This window comes from Macaca thibetana, chromosome 5 (genome assembly GCF_024542745.1).
Source record: "Macaca thibetana thibetana isolate TM-01 chromosome 5, ASM2454274v1, whole genome shotgun sequence".
Lineage (NCBI taxonomy): Eukaryota > Metazoa > Chordata > Mammalia > Primates > Cercopithecidae > Macaca > Macaca thibetana.
Genome location: NC_065582.1, coordinates 91,037,565 through 91,064,575, shown reverse-complemented (window position 1 = coordinate 91,064,575; position 27,011 = coordinate 91,037,565). Strand labels below are relative to the sequence as shown.

At 37.0% G+C, this 27,011-nt stretch overlaps 1 protein-coding gene across 1 annotated transcript in view; it reads right to left on the bottom strand.

Moving 5' to 3' along the window:
• Nucleotides 1–27,011, bottom strand: part of STPG2 (sperm tail PG-rich repeat containing 2) — a 671,851-nt gene that overhangs the window by 451,232 nt on the left and 193,608 nt on the right. Inside the window, exon 10 of the mRNA XM_050791352.1 lies at nucleotides 23,082–23,192. Coding sequence (XP_050647309.1) covers nucleotides 23,082–23,192 — 111 coding nt within the window. The remainder of the gene's footprint in view (nucleotides 1–23,081; nucleotides 23,193–27,011) is intronic.

The following is a 27,011-nucleotide window of genomic DNA, read 5'->3' as shown; positions in this document are numbered from 1 at the left end:
CTCAAAGTTATAAAATGAATATATTCTGGACACCTAATGCACAGCAAAGTGACTGTAATAACAACAGTGTATTGTATACTTGAAATTTGCCAAGAGAATAGATCTCAATTTTTCTAATTACATACACACAAAAAGGAAAGTATATGAGATAATGGATATGCTAATTTGATTAATTGTGGCATTATTCTACAATGTATGTGTATATATATGTGTATCTCAAAACATCACATTGTACACTTTGAATATATACAATTTTTTTGTCAATTATACTTCAATGTAGCTGGAAAAAATTAACATTAAAAAATGGCCAAAAATCAAGTATCTAAGCATATAATTAAGAATCTAAAAAACAACAGCAAATTAAATAAAGTAGATAAAGGAAAAAATAATAGACAGTGAGTACAATAAATACAGAATCAAAAATAAAGCCACAATATGGTTATTTTTAAAAGACCAATAAAAATGATGTAGTAAGACTGATTAACAAAAAAAGAACAGTGAAAAGGCATAAGCTACCATTATCAGGAATTTTAAGAAGCAATTGTTAATTATACATCCCAGAAACATTAAAAATAATAAAAGCATATTATGAACAACTTTATGCAAATACATTTGAAAATTTAAATAAAATGAAAACAAATTGGCAGAAGAAAAAATTGAAAAATAATTTCTAAATCTACCAAATCTACCAAATTTAATCGTTATTAAAAACTATCTTACATAAAGAATCTAGCCTCAGATGGTTACACCAGTAAATTCAACAACAATCTCACACAAATTCTTTCAGAAAATGGAAAAACAGGCAACACTTACAAACTTTATGTCTTGACCATAACCATGACATCAAACCCTAACAATGAAATACTAAAAAGAAAATTACAGACCAATGTATCCCATAAACATAGAAACAAAAGTCCTAAATAAAATATCAGTAAATAGTGCTGTGACATATTAAAAGGATAATACATTAAAAAAGCTAAGTTTTATTTAATACATGCAAAAATAAATTTGCATTTAAAAAGTAATCAATATTATTTACTAGATAAGAGAATTAGAAAATCATAAGTAACCCAATAGATGTGAAAAATGCTTAATAAGATTTAGAATATATTACTAATATAACCCTTGATAAACTAGAAATAGAAGCAGACTTCTTTAAATCATAAATAATATTTTTAAATTACTAAGCATATTATACAATATAGTGAATTGTTAAAACTTTCCCCCAGAAACAAGCTAAGGATACTCACTTGCACCAGTTTTATCCAACATCCTACTGATGCCAATGCCACTACACTAAAACATAATAATAATAATAATCATAGTATTTGTAAAGTCACTTTCCATAGATTATATGACTTTGTATGTAAATATTCTGAAGTAAGTTCCTGCAGAAAAACTTGTGACTATACTCTTTCTCCTCCACAGAAATACCACAAAAGGAACTTCACCCAGCCCCTTCCCCACCAAGTTTTGTAGAGATTGTGGTGCAGAGTCCTGCTGACTCTCTATGCACTGTACTAACAAGGTGACATTCCTCCCACTCACCACCGGGTGCTGCAGAAACTCTTGGGCACAGTCATGTCATCTAACTCATCCTGTACTAAGTAAATAATAGCAAAAGGCAGCACCTCACCTCTTCCCAGCTAGATAATAGCTGAGAAGGGGTAGATTATGGAATGGTGGGGGAGAAGAAAGGAAATGTTCAAATCTGTGTATGAAATCTTGCATATACTCCCAAAAGACTCATAGGTGAAACTAAAATCAATAAAGCAAAAGCTCTGAAAATTAAATTATCATGTGGAATACTGTCCAGGTTTCGAAAATGCCTCTGGGTACCACATAAACAGAAGAGAAAAGTACTGTGGCACTTTTAAGCACCAAATTGACATCTGAACCACAGCCCACAAAAGTGGTCCAGGATATATGCTTTAAACCCAAATAATCTGACTTTCTACTAAAACAGAAGATGTAAATAGAAACTGTAATTTCATAACACAATACTGAAAATGTACAGAACTCATTTCAAAATTACTCATCATAACAAGAAAAAGAAAAAATTTCAACTAAAATGAGAAAAGACAGTCCATAGATGACAACACCAATATGGAGCAAATGCTAGAATTATCTGATAAGACATTTAAAGCAGGTATCATACAAAAGTTTCAACAAGCAATTACAAATTCTTGGAAAAAATAAAAATTAGGGGGCAGGCCAAGATGAAGAATTAGAAGGAGCTGCGAACTGCGGCTCTCACAGAGAAGAACAAAAATAGAAAGTGAATTCTACACCTTCGACTGAAGTATCCAGGTTCTTGCTTGGTACTGACTACGCAATAGGTGTGACCCATGGAGAGCCAGGAAAAGCAGAGTGGGGCAATAGCTCACCTGGAAGCACAAGCTGCATGGAGCAAGGGGAGCTCCCCGCTCCAGCCAAGAAAGGTGGTGAGTGATTGTGCGCTCCTGCCTGGGAAACCAGGCTTTTACCACAGATCTTTGCAACACACGAATAAGATCTCCTCAAGCCCAGGCCACCAAGGCCTTGGGTGAAAAGCACAGAGCTGTGCAGACTGTCAGCGGTTGATCTGGCACACACGGAGACACAGGAGTTTTTGCAGACTCCGGTCCTGGGAATTCCAGTGAGGCAGGAGATCCGTCCATTCCGGTAGAAAGGAGGCTGAAGCCAGGGAACCAAGCAGGGTCGTTCAGCAGGCCCCACTCCCAGAGCTCCTCACAAGTTAAGACCCATTGGCTTGGAACTCCAGACGCCAAGTGGCAAGAGGTTGGAGGCTGCCTGAGACTACCAAGTTCCCAGGGCGCACGGACAGCTGCCATCTCTGCAGCCGGAGTCAGCCATCCTGGCCTGCAGCTCCTGGAAGTCTGGGTGGTCCAGATTGGGAGGAATTCCCCACAGCACAGCACAGCTGCTCTGGCAAATCGTGACCAGACTGCTTTTTTCAGTGGGACCCTAATCCATCCCTCCTCACCAGGCAAGGCCTTCCTGGGGGAATTTCAGCAACTCTAGCAAGGGTTTTACCCAACAGAACTCTGATCTCCCTGGGAAGGAGCCCCTGGTGGGGAGAAGCAGCAAAGGTCTTCACGGTTCAGCAGACATAGCTTTTCCTGCCTGCCGGCTCTGGAGAGTCTGGGTGGTCTGCAGGAAAAGGGTTCTCCAGTACAGCACAGTCACCCCGCCAAGAGGCAGCCAGACTGCTTCTTTAAGCAGGTCCCTAATCCCATTCTTCCCGACTGGGTGACCTCCAACAAGAGTCTCCAGACACCTCCTACAGGAATGTTTGAGCTGGCAACAGGTTGGTACCCTTCTGGGACAAAGCTCCCTGAGGAAGGAGCAGGCTGCCATCTTTACTGTGTTGTAACCTCCATTGGTGATACCTTCAGGTGTGGGAGAGACCTGGGCGTTTAGGGTCTGGAGTGGACCCCCCAAAACCCACAGCAGCCCTACAGAAGAGGGGCCTGTTGGAAGAAAAACAAACAGAAAGAAAAGAAAAAAAAAAAAAAACACCCCACAAAAAAACCATTCAAAGATCAGCAGCCTCAAAAATCGAAAATAGATAAGCCCACAAAGATGAGAAAAAAATCAACACAAAAACACTGAAAACTCAAAAAGCTATAGTGCTTATTCTTCAAATGATCACACTGCCTCTCCAGCAAGAGCACAAAACTGGGCTGAGGCTGAGACCCCTGAATTGAAAGAAGTAGGCTTTAGAAGGTAGGTAATAATTAACTTGGCTGAGCTAAAGGAGCATGTTTCAATCCAACGCAAAGAAGCTAAGAATCAAGGTAAAACAATACAGGAGCTGATAGCCACAATAGCCAGTTTAGACAGAAACATAACCAACCTGATCGACCTGAAATGCAACACAAAAACTTCATAATGTACTCACAAGTATCAATACCAGAATATATCAAGTGGAGGAGCTTGAAGACTACCTTTCTGAAATGAGACAGGTAAACAAGAATAGAGAGAAAATAATGAAAAGGAATGAACAAAAAAGAATGAAAAGGAATGAACAAAACCTCCAAGAAATTTGGGATAATGTAAAAAGACCAAACCTATGAATGATTGGGGTGCCTGAAAGAGATAGAAAGAACGGAATCAAGTTGGAAAGCACACTGCAGGATATCATCTAGGAGATGCCATGCATTGGCATTTTGTAAAGCGCTCTAGATGATTCTAAGAAGCTTTTTAAAAGTTGAGAAACACTGGCCTAAAGAAGTGACAAATAATTTTGACCTACCATCAAATGGAAAATCTAGTTGTACTAATGACCCAATAATACAATTCTAAAGAAGAAAGGGATACCTTTATGATAAAGCTTAGAAGGAGCTTATTTTAAAAAGTTCTTTTAGCAGAACAAATATACACTGATGTCTATCTTCCAAGAATGCTAAAAACATAATAGGTATTTTTATAATTGTGCTAAAATTCAGCTTTATCCTGAAAATAGTTTGTATAATATAAGCTTCAAGGAAAATTCAGAGAGTTGTGACAGAGACAGAAACAGGCAATGAAGGAGAATAAATAAGCTGTCCTGGGAAGTTAACTAATGATTCTATTTTTCTTCATCTCTATCAATCACTTCATTAACTTTAAGAACAAGCTCAAAGTTTACTTCCCTCAAAACCTTTATCTGCCTAATCCATCACTTGAGCTATACTTTTCAATACTTACATGCTGTTTGTCTGGAATTAGAGTAAATAAAGAAGTTACAAGAACTGATTGGTTTTGGATGCATTAAAATTAGAAATACCAATAGAAATCCAAACTGAGACATCAGAGAGACAAGTTTGCATATGTCTGAAGTCAAGGAAGAGGATAGGCTACAGACATAAATAACTTATTGGGTTCCTGACCTATAGAACAGCTGTTACTCCTTGCACATATAATAATGATAGTATAGCTTTAAATTATCAATTAAGATTACAGTACACAGTGATAGGTAATTCCAAGTTTGGCAATATTCCCAAGGGTGATTAGTAGTGGAACACATACCTCCTTATTATGGAATAAAGAGTAAAAATCCTCATTCCTTATAGGAGATTCATCATGTTGCTAAATATAACAAATATCAGAATCAACAGGTTTCAAATTTTAAAATTTTCTAGTGCATACATAAACCCCAAAATGTTCTACATAATCTGATGCTAAATTTGAAATTTAAGTGTGAATATATTAAATGTAGTAAGCAAATTTAAATGAGCAAGTTGAAGAAAAATTTTAACATTTACAATAATATAATTTTTAGATACTTTCCGATTTTGAGTGTTTATTTCAATCAGAAATAACATAAAATTATAATTGCAAATCCTGAGAATATTCAAGCTCAAATCAAAGCTGTACATTCAGAATAAAGTACTAAAAGTAAAATTTCTAAGATATGTAACAGCTATGAAATATAGACCTACACGTGCAATACAATCAATCCTTTGAAATGATTTATCTGAACCGGATACACATAATGCTTGACACCAACAAGCAAGAAAATCTCCCTCTGTAGAGTTGTTTTCAGAGTAATCTTTGTCTGAAAGTAAATTATTATCTCAAGTTAAATTGATTGTTCATCATATATTCCTAGAAATTTCTTTTAAGGTAAACATAACTAATCTGAGGATTCTCTGAAGCCCAATTAGAAACACTGTAATAGTGACCCACCATCACAGTAAAAAAGAATCAGCACACTGAACTAAACTCAAGAAAACAGGAATAAATAGCTCACCAGGAAAATAAAATACCAGGCCAAGAAAAGATTTTTTTTAACGTTTTTTATTGTTGTAAGACATACATAAAATTTATCATTTTTATCATTTTTAAGTGTACAGTTAAGCAGTACTAAGTACCTTACCATTGTTGTACAATCATAACCACCACACACCTCCAAAACTTTCCATCTTCCCAAACAGAAACATTGTACCATTAAACAATAACTCTCCATTCTCTCCTCCCTACTTGGAACCACCATTCTCCAAGTTGCACATTGAGTATCCTTTATCCAAAATTCTTGAGACCAGAAGTGTTTTGGACTTCATATTTTTTTTGGAGTTTGGAATACTCGCATTATGCCAGTTGAGAATTCCAAATCCAAAAATGCAAAATCTGAAATGATCCAATGAGCATTTTCCTTGAGCATCACATTGGCATTCAAAAAGTTTCAGATTTTGGAGCGTTTCCCATTTCAGATTTGGGATGTCAACGTATACTTTGTTTCCACGAATTTCACTACTCTAGGTACTTCATGTAAGTGGAATCATATAGTATTTGTCCTTTTCTGTCTGGCTTATTTCACATATAATGTCTTCAAGGTTCATCATATTGTAGCACGTCAGAATTTCATTCCTTTTTAAGGCTGAATAATATTCCATTATGTGTATACCACAATTTGTTTATCCATTCATCCAGCGATAGACATTTGAGTGTTTCCAGAACAACATATTCTTAATTTAATCCCACACCTTAAGACTTACAGGTAATTTAAATTCAATTCAACTTACTGAGCAGTTACTAAGGGTAACTCACTATGGGAAGTACTGTGGGAAGTACAAGAGTAAATCAGACATGGTGCCTGCTCCCAACGAATTTACGATACACTGGGAAAAGAGAAGAGAAGGGAGTAGAAATAACCAGCATTTGCTAATTGCTTGCCATGTGCCGAGTGCTTTACCCAATCACTGCATGTATAGCTCGCAATGACTCTGTGAGGTAGATATTGTAATATCCATTTTATATAGGGAGAGAAATGAAGGCACTGAGACCTTAAGTAACCACCTCCAAAACTGGGATTTAAACTCACATCTTGGATTCAGAAGCGTGTGTTTATTCCACTACACATGTTGTTCCCTATGATTCAAGGCAGAATGTGACAAATCCTGGGGAAGCTACAGGAAGGTAGAAGAGGAAAAGAAGAGATTGCCCCTCGCCTGAGGGTAAAGGCACATGACAAAGGTAGGTCTTAGAGGTCAAGAAGGCTTATGTTTGATAGAGATAGAGGGTGGAAAAAAATTGCACAAGCAGAACAAAATGAGGGAAGCAGGAAAGTTCGCTACATACTTAGGGACCAGTAGAATTGTGGACCATAAGGCTGGAAAGTTATGTGGGGAAAAATCATGGTCATAATGAAATGCTAGCTCAAGGAGTATACTCCCTGGGTCCATTCTAAGAAATAATTCCTTTAAGTAATTAGGTCTTTAAAGGATTTTTGTTGTGGGGTTGTTTCTGTTTTTGTCTTTGTTTGGTTTGGTTTAGTTTTGTTACATGTACCATTACAAGTTTAATATAAGGCCTAATATTGATTTGTGAATTTTTAACATCTGTTAACTCTGCATTATGAAATGATAAATGTGGCACATACACTATCTCCCAATCTCTTTATTATTTTATTATTAAGGTTTCTAAAATTTATATTCTGTCTTATAATTAAGTCCTCTTTTATTTAGTTGATTTAAAATAAACCAATTTTATTTTTTTAACTGTTACTTTAGGTTTGGGGGTCTATGTGAAGGTTTGTTACGTAGGTAAACTTGTACCACAGGGATTTGCTGTACAGATTTTTTCACCACCCAGGTATTAAGCCCAGTACCCATTGGTTATCTTTTCTACTCCTATCCCTTCTCCCACCCTCCAGCCTCAAGTGGACCCAGCGTCTACTGTTTCCTCCTTAGTGTTTATAAGTAATTATCATTTAGCTCCCACTTGCAAGTGAGAACATGCAGTAGTTGGTTTTCTATTCCTGCATTAGTTTACTAAGGATAATAGCATCCAGCTCCATCCATGTTCCCACAAAGACATGATCTCATTCTTTTTATGGTTGCATAGTATTCCATGGGGTAGATGTACTACATTTTCTTTATCTAATCTGTCATTGATGAGCATTTGGGTTGATTCCATGTCTTTGCTATTGTCCATAGTACTGCAATAAACATTTGCATGCATGTGTCTTTATGGCAGAATAATTTATATTCCTTTGGGAATATACTTAGTAATAAGATTGCTGGGTTGAATGGAATTTCTGTTTTCAGATCTTTGAGGAATTGCCACACTGTCTTCCACAATGGTTGAACTAGTTTACATGCCCACCAACACTGTATAAGCATTCTTTTTTCTCTGCAACCTCGCTAGACTCTGTTATTTTTTGACTTCTTAATAATAGCCTTTCTCACTGGTGTGAGATGGTATCTCAGTATAGTTTTGATTTGAATTTCTCTAATTATCAGTGATGTTGAGTTTTTTCTCAGATGATTGTTGGCCACATGTATGTCTTCCTTTGATAAGTGTCTGTCCATGTCCTTTGCCCACTTTTTAATGGGGTTTTGTTTTACTCTTGTAAATTTTGTTTAAGTTCCTTATAGATGCTGAACATTAGACCTTTGTCATATGGGTAGATTGCAAAAATTCCCTCCCATTCTGTAGGCCGTCTGCTCACTCTGTTGATAGTTTCCTTTACTGTGGAGCTCTGAAGTTTAATCAAATCCCATTTTTCAATTTTTACTTCTTTTTTTTTTTTCTCTGAGACGGAGTCTTGCCCTGTCACCAGGTTGGAGTGCAGGGGCATAATCTCAGGTCACTGCAACCTCTGCCTCCCAGGTTCAAGCGATTCTCCTGCCTCAGCCTCCCAAGTACCTGGGACTACAGGCACGCACCACCACGCCCAGCTAATTTTTGTATTTTTAGTAGAGACAGGGTTTCACCATGTTGGCCAGGATGGTCTTAATCTCTTGACCTCGTAATCTACCCACCTCAGCCTCCTAAAGTGCTGGGATTACAGGCATGAGCCACCACACCCAGCCCAATTTTTACTTTTGTTGCAATTAATTTTGGTGTCTTTGTCATGAAGTCTTTACCCATTATTATGCCAAGATACTATTGGCTAGGTTGTTCTCAAGGATTTTTAGAAGTTTGGGTTGCACATGTAAGTCTTTAATCATCTTGAGTTGTTTTTTTGTATGTGGTATAAAAAGGGGGTCCAGCTTCATTTTTCTGCATATGGTTAACCAGTTATCCCCGTGCCATTTATTTTTTTTTTTTTTTTTTTTTTGAGACGGAGTCTCGCTCTGTCGCCCAGGCTGGAGTGCAGTGGCCGGATCTCAGCTCACTGCAAGCTCCGCCTCCCGGGTTCACGCCATTCTCCTGCCTCAGCCTCCCGAGTAGCTGGGACTACAGGCGCCCGCCACCTCGCCCGGCTAGTTTTTTGTATTTTTTAGTAGAGACGGGGTTTCACCAGGTTAGCCAGAATGGTCTCGATCTCCTGACCTCGTGATCCGCCCGTTTCGGCCTCCCAAAGTGCTGGGATTACAGGCTTGAGCCACCGCGCCCAGCCTCCCATGCCATTTATTGAATTGGGAATCTTTTCCCCATTGCTTGTTTTTATCAGATTTGTTGAAGATCAGATGGTTGTAGATGTATGGCCTCATGTCTGGTCTCTCTTTTTTGTTCCATTGGTCTATGTGTCTGTTTTTGTACCAGTACCATGCTGTTTTGGTTACTGCAACCTGGTAGTATAGTTTGAAATCAGGTAACATGATGCCTCCACCTTTGTTCTTTTTGCTTAGGATTGCCTTGGCTATTCAGGCTCTTTTTTGGTTCCATATGAATTTTTAAAGATTTTTTTCTAGTTCAGGGAAGAATGTCATTGGTAGTTTCATAGAAATAGCATTGAATCCACAAATTGCTTTGAGCAGTATGGCCATTTTAACAATATTGATTCTTCCTAGCCATGAGCATGGTATATATTTCCATTTGTTTGTGTCTTCTCTCTTCTCTCATTTCTGTGAGCAGTGTTTTGTAATTCTCATTTTAGAGACCTTTAACCTCCCTGGTTAGCTGTATTTCTAGGAATTTTATTCTTTTTGTGGCCTTTGTGAATGAGTTCATTCGTGATTTGGCTTTCAGCTTGACTACTGTTGGTGTGTGGGAATATTAATGACATTTGTAGATTGATTTTGTATCCTTAAATTTATCTGAAGTTTTTTATCAGCTGAAGGAGCTTTTGGGCCAATACTAACAGATTTTCTAAATATAGGGTCTAAATATAGGGTGTCTATTTGAGATCTTTCTAGCTTTCTGATGTGGGCACTTAGTGCTGGAAGTTTCCCTCATAACATTGCTTTAGCTGCTTTTCAGAGATTCTGGTACATTGTCTCTTTGTTCTCATTGGTTTCAAAGAACTTCTTGATTTCTGCCTTAGTTTTATTATTTACCCAGGAATCATTGAGGAGCAGGATTTTCAATTTCCATGTAGTTGTGTGGTTTTGAGTGAGTTTCTTACTCCTGAGTTCTAATATGATTGTTCTGTGGTCTGAGAGACTGTTTTTTATGATTTCCATTCTTTTGCATTTGCTGAGGAGTGTTTTACTTCCAATTATGTGATCAATTTTAGAATAAGTTCTGTGCGGCACTGAGAAGAATGTATATTCTGTTGTTTTGGGGTGCAGAGTTCTGTAGATATCTATCAGTTACACTTGATCCAGAGCTGAGTACAAGTCCTGGCTATCTTGTTAATTTTCTCTCTTGATAATCTATCTAATGTTTACAGTGATGTGTTAAAGTCTCCCATTATTATTGTATGGGACTCTAAGTCTCTTCGTAGGTCTCTAAGAACTTGTTTTATGAATCTGGGTGCTCCTGTATTGGGTGCATATATATTTAGGATAGTTAATTCTTATTATTAAATTCATTCCTTTACGGTTATGTAATGCCCCCTTTGTCTTTTTTTTTTTTTTTTTTTTTTTAAATCTTTGTTGGTTTTAAAGTCTGTTTTGTCAGAGACTAAGATTGCAACCCCCGATTTTTTCTGTTTTCCATTTGCTTGGTAAATTTTCCTCCATCCCTTTATTTTTAGCCCAAGTGTGTCTTTTTGCATGAGATGTGTCTCTTGAATACAGCACACTGATGGTTCTCGACATTATCCAATTCACCAGTCTGTGCTTTTTAATTGGGGCATTTAGCCTATTTACATTTAAGGTTAATATTGTTATGTTATTAAATTCAATCCTGTCATCATGATGCTAGTTGGTTATTTTGCCCACCAATTAATGCAGTTTCTTCACAGTTTCATTGGTCTTTGTACTTCAACATGTTTTTTACAGTGGCTGGTACCAGTTTTACCTTTCCTTCTTTAGTGCTTCCTTCAGGAGCTCTTGCAAAGCAGGCCTGGTGGGATGAATTCCCTCAGCATTTGCTTGTCTGAAAATGATTTTATTTCTCATTCACTTATGAAGCTTAGTTTGGCCGGATATGAAATTCTGGGTTGAAAATTCTTTTCTTTAAGAATGTTGAATATTGGCCCCCACTCTCTTCTGGCTTGCAGTGTTTCTGCTGAGAGCTTCCACTGTTAGTCTAATAGGCTTCCCTTTGTAGGTGACTTGGCCTTTATCTCTGGCTGCCCTTAACGTTTTGTTTTTCATTTCAAACTTAGAGAATCTGACGATTATGTGTCTTGGGGTTGATCTTCTCATGGAGTATCTTATTGGGGTTCTCTGGATTCCTGAATTTGAATGTTGGCCTGTCTTGCTAAGTTGGGGAATTTCTCCTGGATGATATCCTGAAGTGTGTTTTTCAACTTGGTTCATTCTCCCTGTCTCTTTCAGGTACTCTAATCAGTCATAGGTTCAGTCTTTTTTCATAGTCCTAAGGTTCTTGGGGGTTCTGTTTGTTCCTTTTAATTCTTTTTTCTCTAAACTTGTCTGCTTGCCTTATTTCAGCAAGACAGTCTTCAAGCTCTGATATTCTTTCTTCCACTTGATCGATTCAGCTATTGACATTTGTGTTTGCATTATAAAGTTCTTGTGGTGTGTTTTTCAGCTCCATCAGGCTATTTATGTTCCTCTCTAAACTGGTTATTCTAGCTAGCAGCTCCTGTTACCTTTTATCATGGTTCTTAGCTTCTTTGCATTGGGTTAGAACATGCTCCTTTACCACAGCAAGGTTTGTTATTATCCACCTTCTAAAGGCTACTTCTGTAATTCATCTGTCTCATCCTCTGTCCAGTTCTGTGCCCTTCCTGAAGAGGTATTGTGATCATTTAGAGGAGAAGAGGCACCCTGTCCTTTTGAATGTTCAGCGGTTTTTTGTTGACTCTTTCTCATCTTCGTGAGTTTGTCTAGTGTCAATATTTCAGGCTGCTGACCTTTGGATGAGGTTTTCGTAGGAATTTTTTGGTGATGCTATTCTTGTTGCTTTCTGCTTGTTTGTTTTCCTTTGAATAGTCATATCCCTCTTCTGTAGGGCTGCTGTGGTTTGCTGAGGGTTCACTTAAGGCTCTATTCATCTGGATCCCTCCTGCACATGAAGATGCCACCCGAGGGGGCTGGAGAACAGCAAAGATGGGTGCCTGCTCTTTCCTCTGGGATCTCTGTCCTCAAGGGGCACCAACCTAATGTCAGTAGAAACACTCCTGTATAGGGTGTCTGCTGACCCCTGTTGGGGGCTCTCATCCAACTGCAGTGGGCGCAGGAACCAAGACCCATTTAACAAAGACACTTGGCTGCTGCTTGGTTGAGGGGGTGTGCTGCACTCCGGGCAAACCCACTCATTTGGGCTGCCAGATTCCTCAGAGCTAGCAGGAAGGAAGACATAGTCTGCAGGTCCACAGAGACCATGGCCACCCCTTCCCCTAGGGGCTCAGACCCAGGAAAATCAGAGTTCTGTCCCTAAGCCTCTGGCTGGAGTTGCTGGAGCTCCTGCAGGGAGGCACTACCCAGTGAGCAGTGATGGGTCAGGATCTGGCCTACAAAGGCAGTCTGGCCATGATCTGCCACAGCTGGTGTGCTGTGCTGTGGGGAATATCCCCTGGAACCAAGTAGTCCAGTCTCCCTGGCACCAGCAGGAAAAAAACAGCTGCCTGGAGCTATAGTGATGGCCACTGCTCATTGCCCCCGAGAGTCCAGTGTCTTAAGTAACTAGCAGCCACAGTGATGGCTGCCATCCCTCCCCTGGGAAGCTGAGTTGTCTTAGGCAGCCGGCAGCTGCAGTGATAACAGCTACCCCTCCCTCAGGGAGCTCAGTTATCTTAGGCAGCCAGCAGCTGCAGTGATGGCTACTGTCTTTCCCCCAGGGAGCTCAGATGGCTTAGACAGCAGGCAGCCACAGTGATGATAGCCACCTTCCCCGCCAGGAACTCTGTAGTCTTAGCCAAATTCCAGTCAATTGACTGCTGAGAATCTGCACAGCTCTGTGGTTGGGACCTAAGGCCCTGGTGGCCTGGTCTCACAAGTGGGATCTTCTGATCCATGGTTTGCACAGATCTGTGGAAAAAGCAGAGCTTCCCAGGCTAGATGGTACGCTCACTCACTGCCTCCCTTGGCTGGTGCTGGAGGTGCCCCTTGCCCCGAGTGGCTCTCAGGTGGGCTGACAAAACACCCTGCTTTTCATTGCTCTCCACTAGTCATGTGAACCACTTGGTCAGTCCTGATGAGAGAAGCTGGATACCTTAGTTGCCAGTACAAGATATGCATGCTGTTTTGGTTCTTTTCAGTGGGAGCCTCTGACCACCACTGCTTCTAGTAGGCCATCTTGGGTCTGCCCCTCCTTTTCAACTTTTTGATGTGGAAATTCAGTACTATGAATTTTCCTCTTAACACTACCTTAGCTGTATTTCAGAATACTGGTATGTGTTATCTTCTCATTATTTTCAAAGAACTTCTTGATTTCTGCCTTAATTTCATTATTTACCCAAAAGTCATTCAGAAGCACGTTGTTTAATTTCCATATAATTGCATGATTTTGAGTGTTTTTTTTATAGTCTTGGCATCTATTTTTAACACACTGTGGTCCAAGGATGTGTTTAGTATAATTTCAGTTCTCTTACATTTGTTGAAGATTGTTTTATGTCCAATGATGTGGTCAATTTCAGAGTGTGTGCATGTGGCAATGAGAAGAATATATATTCTGTTGTTTAGGGGTGGGGAGTTCTGAAGAGGCCTATCAGATCCATTTGGTCCAATGTTGCATATAACTCTTGAATATCTTTGTTAATTTTCTGACTCAATAATCTGCCCAATACTGTCAGTGGGGTGCTGAAGTCTTATTGTAAGGGGGTCTATGTCTCTTTGTAGGTCTCTAAGAATGTGCTTTACAAATTTGGGTTCTCTTACCAAGTTGGAAAACACTCTTCAGGATATTATTCAGGAGAACTTCCCCAACCAAGCAAGGCAGGTCAACATTAAAATTAAGGAAATACAGAGAATGCAACAAATATACTCCTCAAGAAAAGTAACTCCAAGAAACATGATTGTCAGATTCACCAAAGTTGAAATGAAGGAAAAAATGTTAAGGCCAGCCAGAGACAAATGTCAGTTTACCGACAAAGGTAAGCCCATCAGACTAACAGTGGATCTTTCAGCAGAAACGTTACAAGTCAAAAGAGAGTGGATGTCAATATTCAACATTACTAAAAACAATTTTCAACCCAGAATTTCATATCCAGCCAAACTAAGCTTCACAAGTGAAGGAGAAATAAAATCCTTTACAGACAAGCAAATGCTGAGATATTTTGTCACCACCAGACCTACCTTACAAGACCTCCCAGAGGAAGCACTAAACATGGAAAGGAACACCCAGTACCAGTCACTGCAACATGCCAAATTGTAAAGACCATCAACGCTATGAAGAAACTGCATCAACTAATGAGCAAAATAGTTAGCTAACATCATAATGACAGGATCAAATTCACACATAACAATATTAACCTTAAATGTAAATGGGCTAAATGCTCCAATTAAAAGACACAGAATGGCAAATTGGATAAAGAGTCAAGACCCATCAGGGTGCTGTATTCAGGAGACCCATCTCATGTGCAGAGACACACATAGGCTCAAAATAAAGGGATGGAGGAAGATCTACCAAGCAAATGAAAAACAAAAAAAAAGCAGGAGTTGCAATCCTAGTTTCTGATAAAACAGACTTTAAACCAACAAAGATCAACAGAAACAAAGAAGGCCATTACGTAATGGTAAAGGGATCAATTCAACAAGAAGAGCTAACTATCCTTAATATATATACACCCAATACAGGAGCATCCAGATTGATAAAGCAAGTCCTTAGAGACTTACAAAGAGACTTAGACTCCCACACAATAATAATGGGAGACTTTAACACCCCATTGTCAACATTAGACAGATCCACGAGACAGAAAGTTAACAAGGATATCCAGGAATTGAATTCAGCACTGCACCAAGCAGACCTAATAGACATCTATAGAACTCTCCACCCCAAATCAACACAATATACATTCTTCTCAGCACCACATCACACTTATTCCAAAATTGACCACATAGTTGGAAGTAAAGCACTCCTCAGCAAAGGTAAAGGAACAGAAATTATAACAAATTGTCTCTCAGACCACAGTGCAATCAAACTAGAACTCAGGATTAAGAAACTCACTCAAAACCACTCAACTACATGGAAACTGAACAACTTGCTCCTGAATAACTACTGGGTACATAAAGAAATGAAGGCAGAAATAAAGATGCTCTTTGAAACCAATGAGAACAAAGACACAACACTCCAGAATCTCTGGGACACATTTAAAATAGAGTGTACGGGGAAATTTATAGCACTAAATGCCCACAAGAGAAAGCAAGAAAGATCTAAAATTGACACCCTAAACATCACAATTAAAAGAACTAGACAAGCAAGAGAAAACACATTCAAAAGCTAGCAGAAGGCAAGAAATAACTAAGATCAGAGCAGAACTGAAGGAGATAGAGACATAAAAAATCCTTCAAAAAATCAATGAATCCAGGAGCTGGTTTTTTGTAAAGATCAACAAAATTGATAGACCGCTAGCGAGACTAACAAAGAAGAAAAGAGAGAAGACTCAAATAGACACAATAAAAAATGATGAAGGGGATATCACCACCAATCCCACAGAGATACAAACTACCATCAGAGAATACTATAAACACCTCTATGCAAATAAACTAGAAAACCTAGAAGAAATGGATAAATTCCTGGATGCATACACCCTCCCAAGACTAAATCAGGAAGAAGTTGAATCCCTGAATAGACCAATAACAGGCTCTGAAATTGAGGCAATAATTAATAGCCTACCAACCAAAAAAAAGTCCAGGACCAGATGCATTCACAGTCAAATTCTACCAGAGGTACAAGGAGGAGCTGGTACCATTCCTTCTAAAACGATTCCAATCAACAGAAAAAGAGGGAATCCTCCCTAACTCATTTTATGAGGCTAGCATCATCCTGATACCAAAACATGGCAGAGACACAACAAAAAAAGAGAATTTTAGACCAATATCCCTGATGAACATCGATGCAAAAACCTCAGTAAAATACTGGCAAATAGAATCCAGCAGCACATCAAAAAGCTTATCCATCAAGATCAAGCTGGCTTCATCCCTGAGATGCAAGGCTGGTTCAACATATGCAGATCAATAAACGTAATCCAGCATATAAACAGAACCAAAGACAAGAACCACATGATTATCTCAATAGATGCAGACAAGGCCTTTGACAAAATTCAACACCCCTTCATGCTAAAAACTGTCAATAAATTAGGTATTGATGGGACATATCTCAAAATAATAAGAGCTATTTATGACAAACCCACAGTCAGTATCATACTGAATGGGCAAAAACAGGACCCAAATGTCCATCATGATAGACTGGATGGTAGCTGGCTGAATAGTAACAGTTCTCCAACTCACCAGAAGGACAGCATCATACTGGGCGCAAAACCTAATGGGGAGCAAAAACAGCATTCCCTTTGAAAACTGGCATAAGACAGGGATGCCCTCTCTCACTACTCCTATTCAACATAGTCTTGGAAGTTCTGACCAGAGCAACCAGGCAGGAGAAAGAAACAAAGGGTACTGAAGTAGGACAAGAGGTAGTCAAATTGTCCTTGTTTGCAGATGACATGATTGTATATTTAGAAAACCCCATCATCTCATCCCAAAATCTCTTTAAGCTGATAAGCAACTTTAGCAAAGTCTCAAGATACAAAATCAATGTGCAAAAATCACAAGCATTCCTATACACCAATAACAGACAGAGAGCAAAATCATGCATGAACTCTCATTCACAATTGCTTCAATGAAAATAAAATACCTACGAATCCAACTTACAAGGGATGTGAAGGACCTCTTCAAGGAGAACTACAAACCACTGTTCAATGAAATAAAAGAGGACACAAAAAATGGAAGAACATTCCACGCTCACAGATATGAAGAATCAATATTGTGAAAATGGCCATACTGCCCAAGGTAATTTATAGATTCAATGCCATCCCCATCAAGCTACCAATGACTTTCTTCAAAGAATTGGAAAAAACTACTTTAAAGTTCATATGGAACCAAAAAAGAGCCTGCATTGCCAAAATAATCCTAAGCCAAAAGAACAAAGCTGGAGACATCATGCTACCTGACTTCAAACTATACTACAAGGCTACAGTAACCAGAACAGCATGGTACTGGTACCAAAACAGAGAGATAGACCAATGGAACACAACAGAGCCCTCAGAAATAATACCACACATCTACAACCATCTGATCTTTGACAAACCTGACAAAAACAAGCAATGGGGAAAGGATTCCCTATTTAACAAATGATGCTGTGAAAACTGGCTAGCCATATGTAGAAAGCTAAACTGGATCTCTTCCTTACACCTTAACTCATCTCTACGCAAATAATAGACATCTACAGAACAGAAATCTAAAGAAATGTACAAACATTAATTCAAGATGGATTAAAGACTTAAATGCCAGACCTAAAACCATAAAAACCCTAGAAGAAAACCTAGGCAATACCATTCAGGACATAGGCATGGGCAAGGACTTCATGACTAAAACACCAAAAGCAATGGCAACAAAAGCCAAAATTGACAAATGGGATCTAATTAAACTAAAGAGCTTCTGCACAGCAAAAGAAACTACCATCAGAGTGAACAGGCAACCTACAGAATAGGAAAATTTTTTTTTGCAATCTACCCATCTGACAAAGGGCTAATATCCAGAATCTACAAAGAAGTTAAACAAATATATGAGAAAAAATCAAACAACCCCATCAAACAGTGGGTGAAGGATATGAATAGACACTTCTCAAAAGAAATCATTTATGCAGCCAACAGACACATGAAAAATCGTTCATCACCACTCACCATCAGAGAAGTGCAAATCAAAACCACAATGATATACTATCTCACACCAGTTAGAATGGTGATCATTAAAAATCAGGAAACCACAGGTGCTGGAGAGGATGTGGAGAAATAGGAACACTTTTACACTGTTGATGGGCCTGTAAACTAGTTCAACCATTGTGGAAGACAGTGTGGCGATTCCTCAAGGATCTAAAACTAGAAATACCATTTGACCCAGTCATCCCATGACTGGGTATATACTCAAAGGATTATAAATCATGCTGCTATAAAGACACATGCACATGTATGTTTATTGCGGCACTATTCACAATAGCAAAGACTTGGAACCAACCCAAATGTCCATCAATGATAGACTGGATTAAGAAAATGTGGCACATATACACCATGGAATACTATGCAGCCATAAAAAAAGGATGAGTTTGTGTCCTTTGTAGGGACATGGATGCAGCTGGAAACCATCATTCTTAGCAAACTAGCGAAAGGACAGAAAACCAAACACCACATGTTCTCACTCATAGGTAGGAATTTAACAATGAGAACACTTGGACACAGGGCATGGAACACCACACACTGGGGCCTGTCATGGGGTTGGGGGAGGAGGGAGGGATAGCATTAGAAGATACACCTAATGTAAATAACAAGTTAATGGGTGCAGCACAACAACATGACACAAGTATACATATGTAACAAACCTGCACTTTGTGCACATGTACCCTAGAACTTAAAGTATAATTTTAAAAAAGAAAAAATAAATAAGTAAATCTGGGTTCTCTTTGTTGGATGCATATATATTTAGAATAGTTAGGTCTTCTTGTTGAATTGAAACCTTTACCATTATGTAATGCTCTTCTTTATCATTTCTGATCTTTGTTGGTTTGAAATCTGTTTTGTCTGAAATTAAGATTGCAACCCCTGCTTCTTTTCTGTTTAACGTTTGTGTGGTAGATTTTCCTCCATCCCTTTATTCTGAGCCTATGAGAGTCATTACATGTGAGATGGGTCACTTGAAAACAGTATACAATTGGGTTTTGCTTTTTTATCCAGCTTGCCTTTCTGTGCCTTTTAACTGGGACATTTAGCCCATTTACATTCAAAGTTAGTATTGATATGTACAGATTTGATCCTGGCATTGTGCTGTTACCTGGTTATTATGTTGGCTTGTTCATGTGGTTATTTTACAGTCACATTGGTCCTGTGTGTTTAAATGTGTTTTGTACTAGTTGGTAGTGGTGTTTCCTTTCTATACATAGTGCTTCTTTCAAGATATCTTGTAAGGCAGGTCTGGCAATAATGAACTCCCTCAACATCTGCCTATCTGAAAAGGACCTTATTTCTCCTTCACTTAGGAATCTTAACTTAGCTGGATAAAAAATTCTTGGTTGAAGATTTTTTTCTTTAAGAAAGTTGAATATAGGCCCCCAGTCTCTTGGTTTATAGGGTTTCAGCTGAGAGGTCAGCTGTTAGCCTCATAGAGATCCCTTTGTAGGTAACCTGCTCTTTCTCTCTAGCTGCCTTTAACATTCTTTCTTTCATTTCAACCTTGGAAAATCCAAGAATTCTCTATCTTGGGGATGATCTTCTTGTGTGGAATCTCGCAGAAGTTATCTGTATTTCCTGAATTTGTCCATTGGCCTCTCTAGCAAAATTGGGAAAGTAGTCATGGATGATATCCTTAAATATATTTTCCAAGTTGCTTGCTTTTTTCCCTTCCCTTTCAGGGATGCCAGTGATTCATAAATGTCGCCTCTTTACATAATCCCATACATCTTGGACATTTTGTTCATTCCTTTTTATTCTTTTTCTCTGATTTTGTCTGACTGTCTTATTTCAGAAAACCAGTCTTCATATTCTAAGATTCTTTCCACAGCTTGGTTTATTCTGCTATTAATACTTGCAATTGCATTGTGAAATTCTTGTATTGTATTATTTAGCTCTATTAGACCTGTTAGGTACTTTTTTATACCAGCTATTTCATCCTTCAGCTCATATATCACTTTATTGTGATTTTTAAATAAACCAATTTTAAAGCAGGATTTATATTATCATTATTATTCCCTACAGAACCAAGTAATGTGGCCATACACAAGTAATAAATTTTATGTCATCAAACTCCTGCCTCTTGAAGAATATGTCATACATGAGCTAAAATGACTTCTTCATTAATGAGTTTTCACTTTACTTTGTCTAGGAAATTCATATTCATATAAGAATTCATATTCTTCTTTGTCTTTATGTCACCCTTCTTTTATTTCCTTTTTTTATTTTGCTGAAGCAACTCCACATATGAAGACACAGAGTTACTAAACTTTCTGAACTATTGCATGTTGGAAAATTATTTTCTTGATTCATTTAATTGAAACTTTAGGCAGAGGGAGAACTCTATATCCAAAATCATTTCCCCTGAGAAATTTAAGAAAATACTACTTCATCATCTCCTAGCCTTGAAATGTGGCTAATGCTGCTAAGCAAGTACCTGACGTAAGTTATATTTCTCATCCCTTTGTGGGTTACCCAATGACTTTACTCTGTGGAAGCCTCAAGGATATTTTATTTAGTTAGGATCTTCTGAAAATGCAAAAAAAAAAAAAAAAAAGTGAGAAGGACAGAGGTATTTTTATATTTATCCTCCTTGGCATTCTGTTGAGCTCCTCAAATCAATAACATTTCCCTGGGATGTTGTACAAGAAATAAGTCTTTCGTATGAAATCAGAAGTCTGGAAGGGAGCTATATTTTGTATGTAAAGATACAATTTGGAAAATTAAGCTATCAAATCATCCTTTAAGACTGTGGTATATCCATAAGTAAAATACCTGGGAGGTAAATTTTATTTTTATTTAAAATAAATAATAAAATTAATTCAATTACTTCATAAATTTGAGATATTATTTCAATTTTATTTTGAGATCAATGATTTGGATTTTTCATTACATGCACATTATATACCCACCTGTTTGAAATGTATTGTCATTTGCAAAAGAGATTTAAAAACCAAGCTTTCTATGTGACTAAACTGTTCTGCTTCTTGGGTAACCAGAGTCCCACTGAATAATTTTAATTGCAAATGTTTCATGCCAGAAAAGAAAACACTAAAAAGAAGTTTTCAGATCTAAAGAGGGACAAAGTTAAAAGAAAAATATGTAAATTAAGTCAAAAATATTGGTGAAGCAACTTGTCTTCCTTTAGAGCAGATGTGCACCATCTTTTTTCACTACAAACAGAAAGTTTAACATATATACATATATATGCTGCCTTCCTATGGATGCTTTCAGAAATTTCCCTTGTTTTTTCCTACTACCTGTGATATTATGATAGAAATAACTTTGAATCCATTCAATGATTTCTAAGCCTAAAAGCATTATATTAGTAATAAATTAGTCATGGCATACCTCCCAATGGATCCTGAGGTGTGTACAACAATGATTCACTTGAAAAATACAGTTGAACTCTAAAATTCCTCAAGATGAAGAAATAATCCATTAAAACAGCACAACTAGTTAAAAATTACTCAGAATCTACTACATGTAAAGAATATTGCTAGATGATTTTAGACTGTCTTTTGAATTTATAATTACAAAAAAACTCATAGAATAGAACCTGATGCTAATTTTGACTATATCTCAGATTCCAATAATGCCTCAGAAAAAAATAGTAAGTCCATTCCTGAATAGCTTTCACCAAATTAATCTAATTCCTATGATTTCCAAGACATTCACAGTTATATTAACTAGCATTGCATTTGTCATTCCCTTAAATTAGTTCATCCTGATCTTGTACCAGTTATTTCACAATCAAAAGTATTACAAATCAACTGTTGGCATTATCTCACGTAGCAGAATTTTATTTCAGCAAGCTATACTCTGTTTTTATTGATTAGCTACATTTTAAACCTTGTTTAATAATCCTGTTTTGAAATGTGCTATTAACAATATCTTCTCAAGATAGTCCAATTTCTACAAAAATGTATTTTAATAACACCTTGTTCACAAAAGGCTACACTGTAACATTTGCCTTTGTCTGTTTGGAGTGCTATAACAAAATACCATAAACTGGGTAGGTTATAAATGAAATTTATTTCTCACAGATCTGCAGGCTGGAAAGTCCAACATCAAGGCACAAGCAGACTCAGTATCTGGAGAGGCCCTGCTTCCTCAAAGACAGTGCCTTCTCTGAGTCCTCATGGTAAACGGGGAAAACGAGCCCCCTTGGACCTATTTTATAAGAGTACTAATCCCATTTATGAGGTCTCCACCCTCATGACATGATCACCTCCCAGAAAGTGCCACCTCCTAATACCATCATCTTAGGAGTTAGGATTTCAATATATGAATTTTAAGGGGATACAAACATTTAGACTCCAGCAACATTACCATTGGGTCCAGCTTTTTAACTCCAAATTTTACTTTGATATATTTGTAAATTCAATCTGAATTAATCAATTACCCATTTTTAAATTTAATCTGCTTTACTATTTTCAATTTACTCACTATTAGGTATTTATTAAAAAAAGGAAATTCAGAAAAATTTATAGCCATACCATTTAACATGCAGGTCAATAGGAATAAAAATAAATCACTGAGGAGTCTTAGATTTCAAGATGAATTCACATTGAAAAGAGAAAACATTTGCACTATGAGTAAAATGAGTTAAACCTAGTAAATATTTTGCTCCATACACAACACAACAAGTTCAGCTTTTCTATATGTCCTAAGAATGAATGTTCTCTGACCCTACAAGGGATATTCCATGTAATAATCTCTCATATAGCAATTCTAGAGTTTGGCATAGCTTGAAGAATTTTGTTGAACTTTAAAAATATAAAAGTATCAGTCTAGCCAAGGAGGCTACAGCAGGCTATCAGTTACCTCACTCAGGTCCTAATATAAAGTTTATGTTATGCAGCCTCCTCCATGATTTCTAGATAATGAAAATATTTGATTGTAGGAGTCTTCTTACCATATCTGATACTTTCATAGTTCTTTCGGCTCTTGACAAGAAAGCCGCATATTTGTTAGTCAGGTTAGGTAATTCATCAGAAATTCCACCACCCTGTGAATGCCAACATGCCTGTTGAAAGAAGGGGTTAAAAAGAGTACATCATTTATTTTTATCAATACAAGAAGCACTATAAATAATAAGTTTGTGATGAAGGTCGTCAATATTATCTGGCATTAAAGACACATATTCATAAAAAAATAAAATTTTCAAATGTGATACAGAAATAAAAAGCTGTAAGTCAATGAGATATTAAAATAGAAAAAGAATTATATGAACCTCTAGGTAAGCATAATGGATCTGCACACATCACTTAAACATATTAGCTATGTTCTATTTCATAACCAGCAAGTTCTATCTCAATAATATATTAAGATTTTTAGCCAATTATATAGTATTGTTTTACAATTTATTATTAATAAAAATATATTCACAATTAACCATTTAATTATGTGGCAATTCTGGGTTAATATATTTTCTAAGTGAAATGATCCACTCACTTTTATATATCATAATTCTTTATATGCATTGAAGATTTAAATTAATAGGTTAGAGGAATCTAGTAATGTAATATTTTAATGAGCAATTAATCCTTGTGATACTCTTTCTAATTTGTCATACAATTTATTTGTATTCATTTAATTAAATAGAATAAACAGCAGCAACATCCTTTGTATATGCAAAAGGGTAAGAATCTATTTTCCCATATTTTACACATTTTATTGTTTTTGTTTCAGAATTTGATATTCACAGTTAATATTTCAGAATTTGACACATAGTAGAGAATAGACATCTTTCTTTCTTTGTCCATTTTTTGGTAACATTAATTTACTAAAATATCCACTCCAGATAATATAGGTACCTCCTATCACTTTCAAAAATAGAACAATCACAGTCACGTCTTTTAAAAAATGTGAAAGCCTTTGAATATAGAACATCTAAGCCAGCATTATTATTTTTGCGTAGTTTTTAAATTGTTTGAAGCTGAAAAATAACTTATTTTTGTAATAATTTTTATTTCAATAGCTTTGCTTTTGGGGTACAAGTGGTTTTTCCTTACATGAATGAATAGTATAGTGGTGAATTCTAAGATTTCAGTGCACCCATCACCCAAGTAGTGTACATTGTACCCAATAAGTAGTTTTTTATCCCTATTCTCCTCCCACCCTCCCCTTTCTGAGTCTTCAAAGTCCACTATATCACTCTGTGTGCCTTTGTGTACCCATGGCTTAGGTCTCACTTATCAGTGAAAACATACAGTATTTGGTTTTTCATTCCTGACTTACTTCACTTAGAATAATGGCCTCCAGCTCCATACAAGTTGCTGCAAAAGATATTATGTTATTTTTTTTATGGCTGAGTAGTATTCCATGGTGTATATATACCACATTTTCTTTATCCACTCATTGGTCAGTGGGTACTAAGATTGATTCCATATCTTTGCAAATGTGAATTTGGCTACAATAAACATACACATGCAGGTGTCTTTTTAATGTATTGACTTCTTTTCCATTGGTTAAATACCCAGTAGTGGGACTGCTGGATCAAATCATAGATCTATTTTTAGTCATCTAAGAAATCTCCATACTGTTTTCCACAGAGATTGTACTAATTTACACTCCTACCATGAACATATAAGCATTCCCTTTTCATGACCCCAACATCTATTGTTTCTTTGGTTTTTTGTTTGTTTGTTTGTTTTTACTTTTTAACATTGGCCATTATTGGATGGGTGAAGTGGCTCACACCTGTAATCCCACCATTTTGGGAGGCCAAGTTAGGAAGATCACTTGAGCCCATGAGTTCACGATCAGCCTGAGCAACATCGTGAAATCCTATCTCTATAAAAAATACAAAAACTAGCTGAGTGTGGTGGCACATGCCTATTGTCCCTGCTGTTGGAGAGGCTGAGGTAGGAGGATCACTTGAGCCTGGGAGATCAAGGCTTTAGTGAACCATAATCACACTACTGCACTCCAGCCTGGGTGAGGGAGTGAGACCCTGTCTCAAAAAAATAATAATAGTAATAATGGTCATTCTTGCAGGAGTAAGGTGGTATCTCATTGTGGTTTTAATTTGCATTTCCCTGATGACTCGTGATGTTGAATATTTTTTCATATGTTTGTTGACCATTTGTATATCTTCTTTTTATAAACGTCTATTCACGTGAGTTGCCCACTTTTTCATGAAATTATTTGTTTTTTTCTTGCTGGTTTGTTTGAGATCCTTGTAGATTCTGCATATTAGTCCTTTGCCCAATGCATAGTTTGCAATATTTTCTCTCATTCTGTGGGTTGTCTGTTTATTCTGGTGATTATTTCTTTTGCCATACAGAAGCTCTGTAGTTTAATTAGGTCTCATTTATTTATTTTTGTTTTAGTTCCATTTGCTTTGGGGACTTAGTCATTAATTCTTTGCCTAAGCCAAAGTCCAGAAGACTTTTTCTGAGGTTATCTTCAAGAACTTTTATGGTTTTAGGTATTAGATTTGTCTTTAATCCATCTTGAGTTGCTTTTTATATAAAATGAGATATAGGGATCCAGTTTCTTTCTTCTGAATTTAGCTATCCATTTTCCCAGCACCGTTTATTGAATAGGGTGTCAATTTCCCAATTTATGTTGTTCTGTGCTTTGTCAAAGATCAGTTAGTTGTAAATATTTGGCTTTATTTCTGCATTCTCTATTCTGATCCATTGATCTATATGTCTACTTTTATACAAGTACTACGTATTTTGATAACTACAGCCTTGTAGTATAATTTTAAGTACAGTAATGTGCTGCCTCCAGATTTGTTCTTTTAGCGTTGCATTGCTTTGGCTAAGCAGGCTCTTTTTTGATTCCGTATGAATTGTAGGATTGTTTCCTTTAATTCTGTGAAAAATGATATTGGTGTTTTGATAGGAATTGCACTGAATCTGTAGATTGCTTTGGGCAGTATGGTCATTTTCACAATATTGATTCTCCCAATCCATGAGCATGGGATGTGTTTCTGTTTGTTTGTGTCATCTATGATTTCTTTCAGCAGTGTTTTGTAGTTCTCCTTACAGAGATCTTTCACCTCCTTGGTTAAGTATATTCCAGGATATTTTATCCTTTTTGGAGCTATTGTAAAGGTGATTGAGTTTATTTCATTCTCAGTTAGGTCATTGTTGGCATATATCAGTGTTACTGATTTGTATACATTGATTTTGTAACCTGAGACATTACTGAATTTGATTATCAAATCTAATCTTATCTCTAGGCTTATACAGCCAACACTTTTGAGAAGTCTCTAGGGTTTTATATGATATATAATCATATCATTGGTGAACAGCAATAGTTTGACTTTCTTTTTTGCAATCTGAAGGCACTGTATTTCTTCTCTTGCCTGATTGCTCTGGCTAGGACTTCTGGTATTATGCTGAATGGAAAGTGGTGAAAGTGGGGATCCTTGTCTTGTTCCAGTTCTCAGTGGGAATGATTTCAACTTTTCCTCATTCAATATAATGTTGGCTGTGGGTTTGTCATAGATGGTGTTTATTAATTTGAATTAAGTCCCTTTTATATCTAGTTTGTTGAGGGTTTTTAATCATAAAAAAGATACTAGATTTTATCAAATGCTTTTTTGCAGCTATTGAGATAATCATATGGTTTTTGTTTTTAATTCTTTTTATGTGATGAATTATATTTACTGACGTGCTTATGTTAAACCATCCCTGCACACCTTGAATGAAGTCCACTTGATCATGATATATTATCTTTCTGATATGCTGATAGATTCAGTTATCTAGTAGTTTGTTGAGAATTTTTGCATCTATATTCATCAGGGATGTTGGTCTGTAGTTTTCTATTCTTGTTATGTTCTTTCCTGGTTCTGATATCAGGGTAAAACTGGCTTGATAGAATGAGTTAG